Source organism: Carica papaya, chromosome 6 (genome assembly GCF_054855325.1).
Source record: "Carica papaya isolate Zhongbai chromosome 6, ASM5485532v1, whole genome shotgun sequence".
NCBI classification, from domain to species: domain Eukaryota; kingdom Viridiplantae; phylum Streptophyta; class Magnoliopsida; order Brassicales; family Caricaceae; genus Carica; species Carica papaya.
In genome coordinates, this window is record NC_142314.1 from 7,378,093 (window position 1) to 7,400,051 (window position 21,959).

At 39.4% G+C, this 21,959-nt stretch overlaps 1 protein-coding gene across 8 annotated transcripts; it reads right to left on the minus strand.

Moving 5' to 3' along the window:
* Positions 1-56: 56 nt before the first annotated feature.
* Positions 57-21,090, minus strand: LOC110819002 (Phosphoglycerate mutase family protein). Of its 8 annotated transcripts, XM_088222573.1 has the most exons (11): positions 20,830-20,969; positions 19,638-19,753; positions 19,432-19,505; positions 19,173-19,280; positions 18,964-19,043; positions 18,497-18,659; positions 1,980-2,054; positions 1,782-1,870; positions 1,201-1,320; positions 595-639; positions 136-509 (listed from the first exon to the last, which is right to left on the minus strand). In XM_088222573.1, exons 3-11 carry the CDS (start codon positions 19,489-19,491, stop codon positions 380-382), a joined length of 870 nt encoding a protein of 289 aa, XP_088078699.1. In that variant the 5' UTR covers positions 19,492-19,505; positions 19,638-19,753; positions 20,830-20,969; the 3' UTR covers positions 136-379. The 8 variants fall into 8 exon arrangements, with proteins under 8 accessions (XP_088078695.1, XP_088078698.1, XP_088078697.1 ...); XM_088222569.1 differs by lacking the exon at positions 19,638-19,753 and having other exon boundaries at positions 57-509; positions 1,782-1,866; positions 1,976-2,054; positions 19,432-19,523; positions 20,830-21,087; XM_088222568.1 differs by lacking the exon at positions 19,638-19,753 and having other exon boundaries at positions 19,432-19,523; positions 20,830-21,086.
* Between the last annotated feature and the right edge of the window lie 869 nt (positions 21,091-21,959).

Here is a 21,959-nt window from a genome sequence, read left to right on the forward strand (position 1 = left end):
AATTCACAAACTTGTTTTATAGATCTATGAAAATGCTACTGAAATGGGACACCACATCTAAGAATACCTCTTGGATAAATTTGCAGATGGAACCTGAAGATGGACAGGATACTCTGTTGTGAGTGTCCAATACAATTCTGCAACGTTTTCCACTTTGTTTCAACTCCAAACAATTTCTATATCATTGTTTGTACACATCAAAATGCACCTAGCTTGCTATAAAAAATAGGATGGTGCTTTAGTCACTGAATATCACAATACAACATGGTATGCAAATATGAATCATAGATCTTAGAATGGGTAGAAATCCCAGGATAAATACTGCAAGCAGAAATCCCCACCTTCCCACACTAAATGATGAATATTATAATGTTCTAAGTCAGACGGTAAAATTTGTATTGGACTCTCCCTCCTCATGGAGCTTCTTGTCTGCAACATCACTGGGAAGATCAAGCTCAGCAGGGATCTTTCCAGGATAATTAGTTGTCGAGGGATCTGACCCCATCATGCTGCAGATAAAAGGAAGTGTGTAATTATCCTAAACAAGCTCCAATGTGATATCAGTAGCATTTGATGAGCAGAGGGCAAACTTGCCTTCTATCGACAATGATCATTGACCGCAGCTCACAATTTGCGAAACTGAAAGATAATACATAGTAAGATTGTATTATCAAACACAAATTAGATTTCAAAATACCTTTAGACCATGTTCAGGACAAATCAAACTTAGAATTTTCCTACGAACTTAATTCTCATCGTTTTAGATAAAATTTTTACTTTATTGAAGTTAAATTTAGATATTTTCATTAAATTTAGATATTTTCATGTGAATTTTACAAAAGTTCTTGGCTTGGAATATAGTGATAAGTGTTACAACAACGAGATGTGTGCTAGTGAGTCAATTTCTCTTTCAGGCCCAGAAACATTACTTAGGACAAAGGATGAGCACAATAGAGTTTTTGGCAGCAGTATCTCAAGCAATTTCAAAAATGACAAAAACAAAAAAACAGAAAAAGCAAAAACTAATGCTGGAAAGAAATGTGTGCACTATTTTGCTATAGGGAAAAAAGGCTTCCATTATATCTCACAATTAAGATTGGGGGAATTGTCAAGAGACAGATCATCCATAACCTGCAGGTGGTTGAAGAATGCAAATCAAGATATTTTAATAAGTAAAATTTGGGCATTATTGATGCGTACTGTTTGCATATTTCTTTCTTCACAACTGGATGACAGTCATTTCCAAATGCATTTAACGTGTGGAACAAGAATCCACTGTGAGTAACAACTGCTATCTCCTTCTCTTTTCTTGTCCATAACCTGTAAGTGGATTAGGAAGACTCAATTCTCATAGCCACTCATACTTGTAGAAAAATATTTCACAGAATGGTCTCAGATAGAAGGAGAAGAAGAATGACCCAACATACAAGTCAGTTAGGATGAAAGCAGAAACTTTCCATGGATATTCACTCTGCTTACTGGTAGGATCTTGAACTTGAAAAAAAATATAGGATTTTTGGAAAACAAAAAAAATTGAATCCTACATTACGATGGAGGAAATTACATAATGATCTTGTCAACGCTGATGAGAGCATGTTGCTTTTCGCCCAGAATGCATAAATACAAGAAATTGCAATCCAATATGATGTTTAGGTTAACATTCTTGAGGTCGAAAGCCCAAGCAACCTATAGAAACATCCTCATATCCGATTTTATTAAATTTTAAGAAGGTTTAAGGTTTTGATACAAACCTAAACCAAGACCATAGGCATGGGACTCACCAATTCATAAACTTCAATCCCCTAGCTGCAAGTTCTTCGTTTGTCTCTCTAACATTTGCCATCCACATTGTGTCCTCATCACTTTCTATCTGAAAATAAACTTGAAGTTATTCAATAAACACCTACAAGAGATCAGCAGTCTATATCTAAGTAACAGAGAATCATTTCGAGGTGCATCTTAGATATTTAATTACTTGCCAGTGAAAAATCAATTGCAGGAAAAAGAAACTGATATTCACTGATATTTCTTCTTCTATCACATGGATGGACTCCCTGCAACCACAAGTATAATACAGCCATCATGAGTTGCTTAATGTGTGTATCAAAGAAAGAACCAACATAAACAAATAATCTTCAATTTACTCTCGAGGAAATAAATCACTAAATAAGATAGCAGGCATCAATATTTTATCTTTAAGTTCAGGCAGCTCCCTTTTGCAGGGAAGAAGCAACGAAAGTGAACCCTAAGCCATCCTCGCATTACAATAAATCACACAGGAATAATTTTTCCAATCAAGCAGGCAGTGAGCCCAAGCTAGACGCATCAGGACTGCAGCAGGTCTGTATACTTCTATAACGGCCCCGGAATTTTGAGATGAAATATGTGTATTAAAAAGGTCAAATGCGGAAGCGTAATAAAAATTTTGATTAACATCCCTTACACTAAAGCCAAAAATGTACTCAAAGTATAAAAGAACAAACTAACTAAAACAGAAACTCGAAAATAAAAGCTATAAATATAACTACGGAGTCTTCAGGCATCCCCTTCGCCGTCTTCATGCGGAACGGGCTCGGGAACAATGTCTTCCTGATCTGAAATAATTAAATAAGGAATGAACTACACCAGCCCAGTAAAGACATCACACTATCTCACCGTCACGGAGGTAAAGATAGGTAGAAAACACAAAAAAGATCAATGGAGCATAATTTACAACAAATTCTTTTATCAATAATAAAATCATTTATTATCCACTTACCTCGGTGAAGTTCATAAAACAACATACGAAAGACCAATAACATTATCATCATCACGTTATCACATAGACTTTATAATACAACATTTATCACGCGTTTGCATTTCAATCTTTAAACAACATAATTCATCTTTTACCAGCCTACTAGTATCCATGGGGATCCATAGGGGTCCCGCTACCCGTGAACCCTTAACACTTGTAATCAGATTCCAGAGCCGTTCCCATACCCCGTCTGGTATGAGCGCCAAAACTATAAACCTCAATACCCCGTCCGGTATGGGCGCCAAAACACATAAGGTCTCCATACCCCGTCCGGTATGAGAGACCACAATCCCGGTAGGGTTCCTTACGGACCCGATCCGTCCACCATCTCCCAGGATATCTAGTCAGGCTGACCACATTATACAATTATCAATTTACATAACCTTTCATTTCCCTTTTTCCTCAGTCAGCATCATCAAATCACACACAAACAAGCAAACCAGTAATTTATGCCAAACAAGACAACATACAATATCGGGTTCTCAGTCATTCAACCCATAATCAATAAAACAGTGATATATGCACACGAAACTATGAAATGAAAACATCAGACCTCATACTGCATTTAAAAACTGTAAAATAGGCCAAACAACAACTGACCGACAAATACACTAAACTCGAGCTCCATTAGCAACCTTAAACAATTTCACACAGCTATTGATTCATGAAATACCATTTTATCATTTATTGCACTTTAATACCGTGATAGGAAATAGGGTGAGGAATCCTTACTTGTTTTCGGGGTCTGATTACGGCTCTATAGTGTGCCTACAGGCTATCCCTAATTTTCCCTGAATTTTTTTCGGGGAACTGAAACGCACTACTGGTACCTGCACGTGTCCCAAAAAATCCCAAATTAGACCCAGCACCCCTTTCGGCCAATATCGCAATTCCGGCATGGCGGCTCCGCCGTGCTCCGGCGACGGCGATTCGCCTCGGGTTGGCCGTTTTCGGCCAAATTCGGCCACACTTACATCAGTCCCTGCGATAAAACAACCCTAGGGCCCTCGGGGGGCAAAAAAATTACGAAAAACCGAAGCTTACCGGCGGCGGCTCTTCGGCGAGGTTCGTGTTTTGGTGATTTGGCTCCGATCAACCTGTAGAGAAAAGAATGGTGATCACAGTGATATAAAAATTGTATCAAACGGAGGCCGGGAAGGGCCTCATCGGAGGCAAAAACCGAGGAGGGGCGCGGCAGCACCGCTGAGTTTCGGCTGTGTTTTCCGGCCGTTTGGCCGGGAGTTTGGCTTCGATTTGGCCACAGGGGAACTCAGCATTGAAAAACGAGCCGGGGGTATGAAATTTACCTCGATCGGCGGTCGAAAAACTCCCCGATGCGACGGCGGGTGGCGGTGGCCGGCTCCTCTGGCGTCTGGTTCGTCTTCTCCGGCGAGGGCTGGCGGCTAGGGTTTTTGTGGTCAGGTGTGGGGGGTTTATTTATACCCTTTGCCTTTTAATCGCAGCCGTCCATCTTGATTTAATCTGGGCCGTTCGATCGCGATTTAATTTGGATTAAATCTGTGCTGTCCATCGCGATTAAATTTGGGCCGTCCGTACTTGATTGAATCTGGGCCGTCCGTGCGCGCGGGGACGCATCTGGGCCGTCCGATCACGCGCACTCGGATCGCCCACGTGGCCCGTTCCCGGGTCGGCGTGGCCTTGCCACGCGGCAGGTCCTGGTTGGCCAGGGCTGCTAACTGGGCCGCTGACGTGGCTGCTGACGTGGCGCTGACAGGGCACAATTTTTCTAAATTGCGTTTTGACCCCCGGTTTCCGATTTTCTTTTCAAAAATACCCCCAGAATCCAAATTTTCACCCATTTTTCCCAAAATCAATTTCAATTAAATCCAAATAATATTTTTACCCAATTTTATCATTATTATTATTTTTAGTTTTATTAAATTAAATTAAATTAAATTAAATAAATCAATTAAAATTCAAAAATTATAAAATAAACTAAATAAAATAAATTAAAAATTAATAAAAAAAATAATAAAAATGACAAAATTAGTGGGTGTTACAACTCTCCCCCCCTTAAAGAAATTTGATCCCCCAAATTTGCCTCTTACTCTTGGTCGAACAAATGGAGATATTGGGCTGTAAAGTCTGATTCTAGCTCCCAGGTAGCCTCTCTGGGCGTGTGGTTCTGCCACATGACCTTTACAAATGATATTTCCCTGTTGCGGAGTATCCTACTCTGTCGGTCCGTGATACCAACGGGTACTTCTTCATAAGACAAGTCCACTTGGAGTGGAAGCAGTTCATGAGTCAAGATATGAGAAGGGTCAGGGTTGTACTTACGTAGCATGGATACGTGCAACACGTTGTGGACTCTGGAGAGCTCTGGAGGCAGTGCTAGTCTGTAGGCAACAGTACCAACCCTGTCTAGGATTTCAAACGGCCCAATAAATCGGGGGTTCAGTTTCCCCCTCCTGCCGAACCTACTGATCCCCTTAAAAGGAGTGACCTTAAGAAACACTCGGTCGCCTTTTTCAAACGCTAGATCCTTCCTCCGGGTGTCTACATAACTCTTCTGTCTACTCTGGGCTGTCTGAATGTTCTTTTTGATTTTAGCTATCTTCGAAGTGGTCTCCTCTACCAACTCCGAACCGAACAATCTTCTGTCACCCACTTCCTCCCAACAAATCGGTGACCTGCATGGGCGTCCATATAACGCCTCATACAGAGCCATGCCAATGCTCGCTTGATAGCTGTTGTTGTAGGCAAACTCTATCAGGGGTAAATGGTCGTCCCAATGGCCCCCAGAGTCAAGGGCACAAGCTCGGAGCATATCTTCCAGTGTACGAATTGTTTTTTCTGATTGTCCATCGGTCTGAGGATGGAAAGCAGTGCTGAAGGACAGCTTTGTTCCCATAGCTTGCTGGAAGCTATTCCAAAACCGAGAAGTGAATCTGGGGTCTCTGTCGGATACCACTGTCACTGCGACTCCATGCAATCTGACTATCTCCCGGATATACATTCTTGCCAACTTGTCCAAGGAATCAGTCATTCTGATGGCCAGGAAGTGGGAAGACTTAGTGAGTCGGTCAACAATTACCCATATAGCATCATGTCCTGATCGTGCCTTGGGTAGTCCCGATACGAAGTCCATGGTGATATGTTCCCACTTCCACTCTGGAATCGGTAAAGGCCGAAGTAACCTACCTGGGCGTTGATGTTCTGCTTTGACCTTCTGACATACCAAGCACTTAGATACAAAGTCAGCTATATCTCTCTTCATCCCATTCCACCAGAACCGAGGTCGCATAGTTTGGTACATTTTGGTACTTCCTAGATGCATGGCAAACTTTGAACTATGGGACTCCGTCATGATGTCTCTTTTTAACTCACTGTCGTCTAGGACACACACTCTGTCCTTGAAACGAATCAATCCGTCGGCAGAGATCTGGAATTCTGAACTCACTCCCTGTTCTGCATCCTTCTTGCGGGTTACTAGGGCGGGATCGACTGACTGGGCTTCCTTTATTCTTTGGATTAACTCGGGTTGGACTGCTAGGCGGCCCAAACATGTGGCCCTCTTCAGATCTCGCAGTCGAACCTGTTGCGTGGCCCCAATTGACCTGCATTCTGAAACCATCAAATGGGCTAGGGTGCCTGCACTTTTCTTGCTGAGGGCATCGGCTACCACGTTGCCCTTACCTGGATGGTATAGGATATCACAATTATAGTCCTTGAGGAGTTCCATCCACCTTCTCTGACGCATGTTGAGATCCTTCTGAGTGAAGATGTGCTTCAAACTCTTATAATCGGTATAGATCTGAAAGGTCTCTCCATACAAATAATGGCGCCAGGTTTTCAAGATGTGTATGATTGCGGCAAGCTCCAAGTCATGGGTAGGATAGTTCTTCTCATGATTCTTTAGCTGTCTGGACCCATATGTTATAACCTTTTCATGCTGCATCAGGACACAACTCAGACCCAGATAGGAGGCATCACTATAAACTGTATACCCTCTTGATCCACTCGGTAGAGCCAGCACGGGTGCAGTAGTCAGTCGCTTCTTCAATTCTGAAAAACTCCTTTCGCAGTACTCATTCCATTCAAACTTTGCATTCTTCTTTGTGAGTCGGGTTAGAGGAGCTGCTAGGCTAGAGAACCCTTCGACGAACCGGCGGTAATAACCTGCCATCCCCAGAAAGCTGCGAATTTCCTTAACTGTTGTCAACCTTTCCCAACCAAGTACCGCTTCAACATTTTCGGGGTTCACTGATACCCCTTCCTTCGATATAACGTCCCAGGAAGGCGGTTTGCTCAAGCCAGAATCTACACTTGCTCAACTTTGCATACAACTTCTTTTCCTTGAGGACCTGTAAGACTAAGATATTATCGATGAATACGATGACAAATTGATCCAAGAACTCTCTGAAGATCCTGTTCATTAGATCCATAAAGATGGCCGGGGCGTTGGTTAGCCCAAACGGCATGACCAGGAACTCATAGTGTCTGTACCTGGTTCGGAATGCCGTCTTGGGGATGTCTTCTGTTCATATCTTTACCTGATGGTAACCTGATCGTAGATCTATTTTAGAAAAGACCTGTGCACCCTGCAACTGATCGAAAAGGTCATCAATCCGGGGAAGAGGATATTTGTTTTTAATTGTTACCTTGTTTATCCCTCTGTAATCAATGCACAGTCTCAACGTTCCATCTCCCTTCCTTGCAAAAGTAACTCCGGCACCCCAAGGGGAAACGCTGTGTCTAATGAAACCACTGTCTTGTAATTCAGTGATCTGTTTTCTTAGTTCTTCCATCTCAATGCGACTCATTCGGTAAGGAGCAACAGAGATGGGCTGGGTACCTGGCTGTAAGTCTATGGTGAACTCGACCTCTCTGTCCACTGGTAGACCGGGCAGTTCATCCGGAAATATGTCTGGAAAGTCTCGGACTACTGGAATCTCTTGGATACAAACTTCTTTCTTGGGTTTACCTAGTTAGAGAAAATACAAGATTAAGGCACTGGGAATTAAGAAAACTTGTCATCAGGGAAAATCAGTACTGAATGATTTTATTAACTTGTAAATGGCTCCTCGTTGGGAGGATTAAATACAACCTTTTTGTTAAAACAGTCTATGGTGGCGTGATACGCCGCTAGCCAATCCATTCCTAGGATTACATCAAAATCCCCCGTGTCTAACCCTATCAGGTCTACCCTCAGTTTCCTATCTGCTATCTCCACGGCACATGCCCTGTAGATAACCTCTCCTAGCAATGTTTCCCCCCCAGCGGTAGATACAAGCAACAATGAATTAAGTCTATCAGGTGATACACAAATTTTGGAAGCAAGAACATGTGAAACAAAAGAATTTGATGCACCAGTGTCAAACAAAACATGAGCAATGTGGCCAGATATAGTATACATACCATGTACCACGTCCGGGTTTGCGTCGGCATCCTTCTGGGTAAGGTTGTAAACTCTGCCATGGATTGGAGGCCTTCTTTGATTCTGGTTCCTCGGGCATTCCCTTGCATAGTGCTGGGCACTGCCGCATATGCGACAGGTGTTGCTGAGGCGGTAGCAGGGTCGGTCCCCGTGATCCTTGCCGCAGTGTTGGCAGATCTTCCCACGTGCTGCCCCCGTAGCCTGAGGAGGGGCCTGGATGGCGGGTCGGGGCCTCTTACTGGGTTGGACAGGCGCGGTAGGTGCTGGCCTGCGGAGCGGGGCTGAAGGTCGGGAACTCCCCGTTAGCTGAGGGTGGGTGTCGAAGCTCCTTTCTATGATCTGCGCCTTTGCTAGGATTGCTGAATATGTCTCGAGCTCCATTACCAGTAAATGTTGTCTGATCTCCGGGCGGAGACCCCACTGGAATTTCCTGGCCTTTCGGCCCTCATCCATCAATGTCTCCGGGGCATATCGGCCCAGCTCCAAGAACTTACGGCATACTCCGACACTGTCATGTTTCCCTGGACCAATTGAGCAAACTCCATTTCCTTTAGGTGTCTGATGTGTTTAGGGAGATACTCTGCGTGGAAGACCGCTAAGAACTGCTCCCAAGTAGCTGGTGTAGGCAGGGTGGTCCGCTTGAGCTCCCACCAGCATACTGCTTCCCCTACCAGCATGTAGGAGGCAATGGCAGCTCTCTGCTCAGGAACTACTCCCAAGGTCTCGAAAGCTCTCTCAGTCTCTGCCAGCCAGTATTGGGCCTCTTCAAAAGAGGATCCCCCTGCAAAAGTAGAAGGGTTCAGTCTTCTGTACCTCTCTATGAAGCCGGGGTCGATCAAGGAAGGAGTGGGGTCCTGAGGTAGAGGGACTGGGGTCGGCTGAGGGTGAACTGGGGGGACCTATGGTGGCACCTGCTGATGTGGTGGGGGTACTGGAATGTGCTGTGGCGGTGCCTGGTGGTACCGTGGCTGTGGTATCGGGTCGTACCGCGGCTGTGGTGCCGGGTGGGACTGTGGAAGCGCAGGCTCCTGCCGGGGTGGCTCGGGGTCAGCCTGCTGTAGCGGGGGCTCAACCTGCGATAGCGGAGGAGGTTCGGGTAACTCCCTTCTCTCATCTCGCCTTTGCTGGGCAGCTACGAGAGCTTCCACCATCTCAAATAGTCTGTCTAAATCCTCCCAAAGCGAGTTATCTTGGGCCGCTCGGTTTAGTGAGGGTCTTCCTCTCCTCATTTCCGTGTACCTGCATTCACAAGGAATGGTTGAGTAATGATCTATCGGTGAGTATTTCTCTAAGGCACTATTGTGTAAGAGATGGGTCCGAGGAAATGCGGCTCTAATACCAACTATAACGGCCCCGGAATTTTAAGATGAAATATGTGTATTAAAAATGTCAAATGCGGAAGCGTAATAAAAATTTTGATTAACATCCCTTACACTAAAGCCAAAAACGTGCTCAAAAAATAAAAGAACAAACTAACTAAAAGAGAAACTCGAAAATAAAAGCTATAAATATAACTACGGAGTCTTCAGGCGTCCCCTTCGCCGTCTTCCTGCGGAAGGGGCTCGGAAACAATGTCTTCCTGATCTGAAATGATTAAATAAGGAATGAGCTACACCAGCCCAGTAAAGACATCACACTATCTCACTGTCACGGAGGTAAAGGTGGGTAAAAAACACAAAAAAACCAATGAAGCATAATTTACAACAAATTCTTTTATCAATAATAAAATCCTTTACTATCCACTTACCTCGGTGAAGTTCATAAAACAACATACGAAAGACCAATAACATTATTATCATCACGTTATCACATAGACTTTATAATACAACATTTATCACGCGTTTGCATTTCAATCTTTAAACAGCATAATTCATCTTTTACCAGCCTACTAGTATCCATGGGGATCCATAGAGGTCCCGCTACCCGTGAACCCTTAACACTTGTAATCAGATTCCAGGGCCGTCCTCATACCCCGTCCGGTATGGGCGCCAAAACACATAAGGTCTCCATACTCCATCCGGTATGAGAGACCACAGTCCCGGTAGGGTTCCCTACGGACCCAGTCCGTCCACCATCTCCCAGGATATCTAGTCAGGCTGACCACATTATACAATTATCAATTTACATAACCTTTCATTTCCCTTTTTCCTCAGTCAGCATCATCAAATCACACACAAACAAGCAAACCAGTAATTTATGCCAAATAAGACAACATACAATATCGGATTCTCAGTCATTCAACCCATAATCAATAAAATAGTGATATATACACACGAAACTATGAAATGAAAACATCAGACCTCATACTGCATTTAAAAACTGTAAAATAGGCCAAACAACAACTGACCGACAAATACACTAAACTCGGGCTCCATTAGCAACCTTAAACAATTTCACACAGCTATTGATTCATGAAATACCATTTTATCATTTATTGCACTTTAATACCGTGATAGGAAATAGGGTGAGTAATCCTTACTTGTTTTCGGAGTCTGATTACGGCTCTACAGTGCGCCTACAGGCTGTCCCTAATTTTCCCTAATTTTTTCTTGGGGAACTGAAACGCACTACTGGTACCTGCACGTGTCCCAAAAATTCCAAATTAGACCCGGGGCCCCTTTCGGCCAATATCGCAATTCCGGCACGGCGGCTCCGCCGTGCTCCGGCGACGGCGATTCGCCTCGGGTTGGCCGTTTTCGGCCGAATTCGGCCACACTTACATCGGTCCCTGCGATAAAACAACCCTAGGGCCCTCGGGGGGCAAAAAAATTACGAAAAACCAAAGCTTACCGGCGGCGGTGCTCTCGGGTGCGGCGGCTCTCCGGCGAGGTTCGTGTTTTGGTGGATTTGGCTCCGATCAACCTATAGAGAAAAGAATAGTGATCACGGTGATATAAAAATTGTATCAAACGGAGGCCGGGAAGGGCCTCATCGGAGGCAAAAACCGAGGGGCGCGGCGGCGCCATTGAGTTTCGGCCGTGTTTTCCGGCCGTTTGGCCGGGAGTTTGGCTCCGATTTGGCCACAGAGGAACTCAGCATTGAAAAACGAGCGGGGAGTATGAAATTTACCTCGATCGGCGGTCGGAAAACTCCCCGGTGCGGCGGCGGTTGGCTCCTCCGGCGTCTGGTTCGTCTTCTCCGGCGAGGGCTGGCGGCTACGGTTTTTGTGGTCAGGTGTGGGGGGTTTATTTATACCCTTTGCCTTTTAATCACAGCCGTCCATCTTGATTTAATCTGAACCGTTCGATCGCAATTTAATTTGGATTAAATATGGGCCGTCCATCGCGATTAAATCTGGGCCGTCCGTACTTAATTGAATCTGGGCCGTCCGTGCGCATGCATCTGGGCCGTCCGTGCGCACGCTTGATCTGGGCCGTCCGTGCGCGCGGGGACGCATCTGGGCCGTCCGATCGTGCGCACGCGGATCGCTCACGTGGCCCGTTCCCGGGTCGGCGTGGCCTTACCACGCGGCAGGTCCTGGTTGGCCAGGGCTGCTGACTGGGCCGCTGACGTGGCTGCTGACGTGGCGCTGACGGGGTACAATTTTTCTAAATTGCGTTTTGACCTCCGGTTTCCGATTTTTTTTTTCAAAAATACCCCCAGAATCCAAATTTTCACCCATTTTTTCCAAAATCAATTTCAATTAAATCCAAATAATATTTTTACCCAATTTTATCATTATTATTATTTTTAATTTTATTAAATTAAATTAAATTAAATTAAATAAATCAATTAAAATTCAAAAATTATAAAATAAACTAAATAAAATAAATTAAAAATTAATAAAAATAATAATAAAAATGACAAAATTAGTGGGTGTTACAACTTCTGCAGATAATCCCTTAAAAAGCTCAGATATATAAAATACTTTAACCTTCCCAGGACACTAATATATAACTGATTCATAAGAGATTACTGGTTTTGAACTACTAGCTGTTCTACCCATAAATGATGAGAACTTCAGCCCTTTCCGTTGAAAAGAATGCTCCATTTGATACTTGCAAACATATTCTAATTTTTGTTTTTCCGACTGTCTCACATGTTTTCTTCTACTATTTCATATATATATATGTGGCATTACTTTAAAAATAATCATAAGCTAATTTTAGTATTTAGAAAATTGATCTGTTTATATTCAAGTATTATATATACATATAGGAATATATACATAATCACACGTAACCATATGTCTATTTATACACATAAATACATATATGTATAGTGTATATGCTTATTTCGAAAAAAAAAGAAATGAATAGTGTACATGCACGAATAAATACATTGAGATATATACATGTAATATGTACTTCTATATATATATATATATACATATATATATCAGCAAACATACACAAGAATATTCTTACCTATGTACCTATATATGCATGTAATTATGAGGGTGTTTGGTCAGTATTTATTTGAAACTTATAAACAGCTTAAAGCACTCTGCTCAAAATTAGCTGTGTAGAATTATTTTTTTGTATTTTTTCTTTTTCAGTCTTTTACAACCTGATAATATAACAACATAATTACTGGCAGGTTGTGCTGTTTTTTCCCTTCCACCAGAGAAGTTTGTTAGTTTTTATCTTTTTCTTTTTTTCCTATCCCTATAAAATGTTGCTGATTATCGATGAATAAATAAAGAGAAAAGAAAAGAAGAGCTATTTCTTATTCTCAAGTTCTTCATGGTATCAGAGCAAGCTTGATCCAAATTTTTTAGCATCCCTCTTGCATTCAATAGGCAATGGATGAACATATCCCTTCTCTGCTCGAAGTTCTTTTGAGCTTTCACCTTCCGGTGCCTGTCCGCCATGCTCTTGCTGATCAGCCTCCATCTTTTGTTACTGGCCATCGAGTAAATGGCAGTAACTATCTTTAATAGTCGTCCTCGGTGTTGATGTTCATCCGAGGAAAAGGCCGAGATGAGTATCTCACTGGAGAACTTTCACCTCCTTCTAAGAACGATCCAAATGCTCGGATATGGAAAGTTGAGAACAATCTTGTTATGTCTTGGTTGGTGAACTTAATGACCACTGAGATTGGTGAAAATTTCCTCTTTTATGAGACTACGCACGATATCTGGGTCGTAACTCGTGAGTTCTACTCCACTCGCAACAACACTTCTGCCATCTTCGAAATCAAAGTAAGCCTTCACGACCTGCGCCAAGAAGAAAAAACAGTAACTCAATATTACAATTTTCTTACTCGAAAATGGCAGCAACTTGATGTTTTTGATGAACATGCTTGGAGTTGCCCAGAGGATACCAGGAGATTCCGAAGCATCGTGGAACAGAGACGAATCTTCAAGTTTCTTTTCGGACTGAACAAAAACCTTGACGAGATAAGAGGACGCATCCTTGGAACCAAATCTTTCCCGAACATCAAAGAGGTGTTCTCTGAGGTGCGACGCGAAGAAAGGAGGAAGAAAGTGATGATTGGTAACTCGCAACTCAATCCTAACCCTACTGAAAGCATATCTCTCTCACCCGAGACTAGTACTGTTCTCACAAGTCGGGTAACTGAGCGAAAGAGACGGTCATGATGTGAATACTATAAAAGGCCGGAACACGTTCGTGGAAGATGCTGGAAACTTCACGGGAAACCAGCTGAGAAGGAATCGGCTGAGAAGAAAAAAACACCGAAGCAGGAAATGGAGAAAATTCATCGGGGCAATTTTATCTCAACAGATGAGGGATCCACTGCAGCCGTTTCTACTGAAAGTCCTTAATTTAGTCCTGAACAAATCAGCCTCCTCCAAAATTGTTTTCACCTAATATGGTTCTCAGTAATGCTTTTACAGCTCATAAAGGTAATTTTTCTGGTTTCTCAACTTATTCCACAAAAAAGAGAATATGGATTATTGACTCAGGTGCTTCCGATCATATGATTGGGGATATCTCACTATTCAAGGAATATAGTAAGTGCATAAGTAAATTTTCAGTTAAAATTGCTGATGGCTCTACCTCCCAGGTCAAAGGAACAGGAATAATTGCACTGACACCCAAGTTAATTTTGTACTTTGTGCTATATGTTCCAAATTTGGATTGCAATCTCCTGTCAGTAAGTAAATTATCACAGAACTTGAATTGTGTGGCTATATTTAACTTTAAACTGTGTGAATTTCAAGACTTGGACTCGGGGATGACGATTGACAATGCTAGTATGGATTCGGGTATTTATCTACTGCAAGTTGACAACTCTTCTCTTAACAGACAAACTCATCATGCAGTATGTACTAATTTTGAATATGTAAACAACTTAAATATGGAATGTCCTATCATGTTATGGCATTACCGTTTAGGACATTATAACTTCGTGTACTTGAAAAAACTATTTCCTGCTTTGTTTCGAAATGAAAATCCAACTTCCTTTCAATGTGAAGTGTGTCAGTTGTCCAAACATATTTGAAATTCATTTCCCAGTTCTGTTTACAAACCCACAAAATCTTTTTCATTAATTCATAATAATGTATGGGGTCCCTCTTGGGTCATTAATATTACCAAAACAAAATACTTTGTATCTTTTATTGATGATCACATTATAATTACCTGCATTTTTTTCATGAAAGAAAAATCTGAAGTTGAACAGATTTTTAAAAACTTTCACATTATGATTCAAAATCAATTTCACACCAACATTCAAGTAGTGAGGTCAAACAATGGGAGTGAATACTTTGAAACTACTTTGAGCCAATATTTTTCTGACCACGACATTATCCATCAAAGTTCCTGTGTCAATACTCCACAACAAAATGGCATAGTTGAACGAAAAAATAGACACATTTTTGAAGTAGCCCGATCAATCATATTCACTACCCACATTCCAAAATTTCTTTGGGAAGAGGCTGTTCTCACCGCTACATACTTGATAAACCGTATGCCCTCCTGAACTCTCTCATTTCGAACACCCTATGATATTCTCCTCAGGGCCTTTCCGCAATCTCATATTTTTCATACCCTTCCCTATAAAGTTTTTGATTGTTCCGCCTATGTTCATGTTCATACCCACCTCAGGGGTAAACTTGACCCACGGGCCATTAAATGTGTTTTTGTTGGATATTCACCAAGTCAAAAAGGATACAAATGTTTTTGTCCCAAGATTCGTCGTTTCTACAACACTATGAATGTCACTTTATTTGAAAACCAGTCCTTCTATCCCACTACTGATATTCAGGAGGAGAATCCTCAGGAATATCAAGTATGGGATATAAGTACACCACCTCTCACTTTTTCTCTCCTCACTATTCCCGAGTCCTCATTAAATTTTCCTGAAACCAGTATCAACGAGTTTGAACCTGAACCTATACCTACTACTATCAACAAAGAGTTACGTGTCTATATTAGGAGACACAAAACTCCAATTAATAAAGATTTTGAACCAACTACACATTGGCATGAGTCTATTCCAGTTCCAAGCAGTAAAAACACATCAAGTAATGAGTTTTCAAGCACAATTTCTGATATGGTTACCGCTACTGATCATGATACTGAGTTACCAATTACTTTGCGGAAAGGAACTCGATCTTGTACTAAACACTCTATACAGGATTACATTTCATTCAGCAACTTGTCCTCAAAATATCATGCATATGTAAGCAAATTTGATGGCAGCCCTACTGAACCTAAAACCATTCATGAAGCTATTGCATTGCCAATGTGGAAAGATGTTATTTAAGAAGAGATTAGGGTCCTTGAAAAGAACAAGACTTGGGAACTGACAGAACTTCTACCGGGAAAACATAAAGTTGGGTGCAAATGGGTATTTACTGTAAAACACAATCCTGATGGAAGTATGAATCGGTACAAAACTCGTCTAGTAGCTAAAGATTTCACTTAGTCCTACGGGATAGACTATCAGGAGACATTCGCCCGGTGACTAAGCACAACACTATCCAGATATTACTTTCTCTTGCCTCTAATCTTGATTAGCCTATCTGTTAACTTGATGTAAAGAATGCATTTCTCAATGGAGATTTAGAAGAAGAAGTATATATGAAAGTTCCTCCAGACCTTGAGGCCACATATAAAACTCACAAGGTATGCAAACTCAAAAAGGCACTCTATGGTGTAAAACAATTTCTAAGAACTTGGTTTGACAGATTTACCAAAGTAGTTAAACATATGGACTATGAGCAATGTTAATCTGATCATACTTTATTTGTCAAGAACAGTGCATCTAGTAAGAAAGCTATACTAATTGTTTATGTTGATGGTATTATTTTAACAAGTGATAACATAGAGGAAATTCAAAAACTCAAAAGTTTTCTTGCCACATAGTTTGAGATAAAAGATCTTAGAGCACTCAAGTATTTTCTGGGAATGACATTTGTTCGTTCTAAAAATGGGATATATGTGTCACAAAGAAAATATGTTCTTGACCTGCTAAAAGAAACAGGGATGCTTGGGTGTAAACCAGCAGAAACTCCCATGGAAACGACTACAAAAGTTGGGTTTAAAAAAGGCAAACCGGTTGATAAAAAAAAATATCAAAGACTTGTGAGCAAACTTATATATCTTGCTCATACTAGACCTGACATCAGTTTTACTGTAATTACTGCAAGTCAATTTATGAACCAACCTACTGATATTCATATGAATATGGTATATCAGATCTTAAGATACCTTAAGAAAACTCCAGAACAATGACTATTTTTCTAAAAAACAATGAAAATGAATATTGAAATCTATACAGATGCTGATTGGGCGAGTTCTATAACTGACAGAAGATTTATGTCTGGGTACTATACTTACATTTGGGGAAACTTAGTCACTTGGCGGAGCAAGAAACAATTTGTTGTGTCACGGAATAGCGCAGAAGCTGAATTTCGATTACTTACTCATGGAATATGTGAGAATTTGGTTAAAAAGAATTCTAATGGAAATGAAATTCTTGGTTACTACTCCAATGAAAGTATAGTGCGACAATAAAGTAACAATTAGTATAGCTAAAAATCTGGTATATCATGATCGAACTAAACACGTGGAAATAGATAGGCACTTCATCAGGGAGAAGATTGAAGATCATACCATTACAATACTCCACATTCCTACTAACCAACAAACTGCAGATATCTTAACAAAAGGAATTTCCAAATAACTCTTCAACGAATTAATATCCAATCTACGCTTACTAAACATTTATGTAACCTAAATTAATGGGGAGTGAAGAATTATTTTTCTGTATTTTTCCTTTTTCAGTCTTTTACAACCTGGCAATATAACAAAATGGTTACTGCTAGTTTGTGCTGTTTTTTCCCTTCCACTAGAGAAGTTTGTTAGTTTTTGTCTTTTTCTTTTCTTCCTTTCCCTATAAAATGTTGCTGATTATTGATGAATAAATAAAGGAAAAAGAAAAGAGGAGTTATTTCTTATTCTCAAGTTCTTCAAGCTGTCTAGGAGCATAATAAGCAATGTATTTATTTAAATGCTTAAGCAACTTTATGAAGCACAAAAATAAGCATATCCCCCTTAACTTTCTTAAAACATTCAGATACTTTGTATAAGGAAAAAATATTCAGATACTTGTTTAATCTCATTATTTATCTTCTTTTACTTATTGTTCGTACTTTACAGTAAACATCTTTATCAAAACATGTAATAACTTAATTTTCTAAATGAATGTCTCAGAACTTTAACATAACTCAAAGCATCTGCATTTTTTAAGTACAGTCTTTTGGCATTCCCAAATACTCTCCCTTTATACATGCACATGAGAAATAAAAATTAGAAATCATGTTATGTACCAAATGCAGCCAAAAATGTTTATTTTTCTTGGTTCAACTGTCATGGTAAAGAAATTTCAGATAGCAGTCTATTACTATGAAATACATGAGCTATAATCAACTGAAAGAATAAGGAAGATATCATCTGAAACATTCAGGGCATAAGGGGAAGCACCAGATTTTTGTCCCTATAGTACTGTCTATCTACTGACATTGCTTAGAAAAGCCTATTTAATGACAATGCAGCATCGCACATTTGCATTAATTTTAGTTGAATTCCTATCTTTTGGTTGCAATATATGGAGTAAAAAGATTCTATCCAAAAAAATGTAATAGGCAAAAGGAAAAGCCAAGAAATCAATAAATAAACATACATTGATTCTTATAAATGGAAGAAATTGTTTACAATGACCAAATATGCCCAATGGATAAGAAAACTGGGATACGGTAGTAGTTACCACAGTTTATAGACATGATGCAGTAAGTTATTACATTTCCAAGACATATCCACAGTATCAATTCTTATTAATGAAAGGGACATGTCATGGTAAGAAATACCGAGATTTATTGTCCTTACCAAATGTTCTCTACACAGCTCTGAAGCAATGATTGGAGGGCAGTTTAGGCTTGATATTGCAGCAAGGCCACTATTTCCTGCATTTGCAACCATTAGGGGCAACACATCCATCCTGTCTGTGTAGCCCTCACCTCCAAAGACTCCAACAGCTGTTTGCAATGTCCTATAAGTCAAAACAACCATACTTTCACATGTAAAATCATCTGATAATTGCAAGACAACATGAGGGGCTAGAAGAAATTTCATCTAAAACTCTAAAAAGTTGCTTGTCTGACAAACAACTTAGGGAAAAATATTTCTTCTCCAATTAGTAATACACAGAAAAGAAGAAAATTTTCTTAAAAATTTATCAGGGACTCACATCTTTAATGAAGAAAAGCCTCAGGGTAGAATAAATATTTAGACTATTGTGATGTCTAAAGAAATTCACGAAACGCAATGGAAATAAGAAATGTTGAAATCAATACCTTATTAGTGGAGATGTAATGACTAATTCAATCCTCTTGGAGAGCCCACTTGCATGGACATGCTTACGCAAATTATGGACCTGCAATAGAAACAACAACATTACGACATTCAATTCAAACTGGCATAAGATTCTAATTTTGACAAGGTTGATCTCTTTGCTTTTCTCAGAGTATTTTGCTTATGGAGCTTTAAATGACCTGTTCCTTACCTGCTGCCAGCCCAATGGAGTGAGGTGTGCATCAAAATATTCAGGAGACATGTAGGCTTTGTAGTTCTTATCTCCCTCCACATTGTGGATTCCCTGTGCATGCCTCACCTGAATGTAATGTTTTATAAGACCAAGCCTTGATTTGCGAGCAAAAGCCAAGAAACAAGGCAATCTTGAAGGTCCTTCAAACCAAATATTTAGCAGCTTCAAATCTGTGATGGACATGGCATTTAAACTTAAAGACAAATTTTATACCCACCAGGTGAATGGTTTTGCAGCGGTGCAACGGAAACAAACTTGGACCAGCACCATTGTCCATGGCTGCAACCGAACCTAACACACAGTAGTTTTCTATTTTTCAGCAATTAGAGACATGTAGGAGGGCAAGGGAATGTAAACAAGTCCTAAAGGAAACAAAAGAAAATTAAAATAACAGAATTTCAATACTCCTAAAAGTTTAAGAACCTTTATTATTGGCAGTTTTTAGCACTATGTGGATAAGTGGAGCTTTAAAAGTTCTGGCCAAGAGCTTAGGAAATAGTCAACTCACCCAAGTTCTCTTTAAGTCACTTTGACATCATCTAGAGGAAACGAATTATTAAGAGTATATTTGGAAAAAAACCAAAATGGTGAAATTCATTAGCCAATCTACTTTCAATTCAACTAAGAGAAGATTGAAATTTTGCTAGTATGTCAAAAAAAAAAATCTTGTGTGGAAATTAAAATAATACATTCCAAATTCTATAAAACTGTTGGAATTTAGAATACATTGTTTCAATTTTACAATAAAGTTCATATTTATCTTCTAATATAATTTACATTATTTCATAGTTACATTGAGTGTAGATTTGCAAATGCATTCCATCAAATTCATAGAGAACTGTCCCAAACGCAGCCTAAACTTAATAGCTTTAGTATCTCCAATCAGCACTGTGCACCTAGATAAAGCTTTTCTTTTGCCATAGCACTTGTGTATGAAGCCCTTTACAGTTCCTATGCTTACTTTCTGCTACTTCTATGAGCCCAGAATTCTTGATTCTGTTCACCTAAAAAGGGCTTTTTTCTGTTCATAAAACACCAAGTAGGTTCTTGAATAAAAATGATGAGCAATACTTAAACCAAAAAACTTGGAACTGATGACTCTGAGTAATCAATCTGTATAAATTATTTCTTATATCCTGGTGTTAGATCTTACTGGATACTAACTAGCTTGAAACAAGTTCCTCCTAGGAAATCAAGTCACAACAAAAAGCAGTAAAGCCTACATCAAGAAATTACATCAAGAATTCTAATCTCTCTCATCTACCAAGTTCTCATCTTCTACCATCTACCAAGTTCAGAAGCTCCTGCATTGTTTTTTGAAGTTTTCAGCAGCTGAATCAAAATCCCACTACAAGGTACAAATAATCTTGTACTTTTACCATACAATAGAAAAACCCTGATCATCCCATTTCCAAAAAGTCAACAAGAAAACGAAACATAACCCAGAAACAAAAACAAACCCCAGAAGCTAAACCAATACTTACTTACCAAAAAAACTCAGCGCTACAAAAGAAATCCCACACACCAAACCAGAACAAGAAGGATAAACACAGGCAAAATTGAGTCCAGAAAAGGCAGAGAACGGAAGATACAGAGGAAAAAAGTCAGCGCTTACCAGAGGCACAGAGAGAAGAGAAGCAGAGAGGGGAAGGAGGGAATGAAATGTTGGAAGGGGAGGAGAGAGAGAAGATGTTTTGTTGATAACTGCTACAGGTTGAAGCGAAAGTAGAATTGACAGAGATTGTGGTATTACTATTACTAATAAGCATAAGCATACTGCTTTTTCAATTACTGAATTTCTTAAATCTTGAATTTGATTATTCTGTAACCTGAGAAGATGATCTGGTTTTCCTTGATCCCTATTCTTTCATCTATATTTCCCTGTGGGGGTTAATCACAATTCTTTTAAAGTTCAATTTAAAATAAATACATAATTACTTAAACTTTATTAATTAATAAAAATATAAAAAAAAATTCTGAATCTTTATCAAATTCAATTATAAACTTTTATGAACTAATAAAAAGAAATCACAAATAAAATGTTGTGGGAAACTAAAATAATTTATTTCAAATTTAAGATGTATATTTTAATTTTTTATGAGATTTTTCTGTGAGATTAAATTTTTTATTATTTGACACAGACACAGTTTACAATATTTTTAAATTTTTGTACCAATTATAAATAATATTTTTAAAAAATTATAAACATAGTGTTTTAGATTAATAATTAATATCTTTTAAATTTTAATATATCGAAATTAATAGAGTTACTTTGTGTTTAGAATTTCTCGTAAGCAAATAGATTTCGGATAAAATAAAAATATCTTCGACAAACAAATCATACTCCGAACCTTTAAAAAAAAAAAAAGTTAATCAAACAATTTATGATTGCATTGGCAAGAAATTTGTGAATGTATTCACTCCCAGTAAGAGTGTAGCAATGTGTATTTGTTTCATACGTTGCCAACTTATTACAAAGATATTGAGCTAATCAAAATTATTAAACATCAAGAAATTTTTAATATCAAATTTAGTTTGTGAATAAAAATATTTTTTATGAAAATTTAAATAAAAGTAAATAGAGTAATATCATAATAAATAAAAGAAAATATATCAACTTTAGATTATTTAGATTTTTAGTTAATTAAGAAGCTAAGGTTATGATTCAAAGTTTATTTTAAAGTTATATAAAAATTTATTTAATTTAGAAACATGATTAGAAAAATCTTATCTCTAAATTTTTAT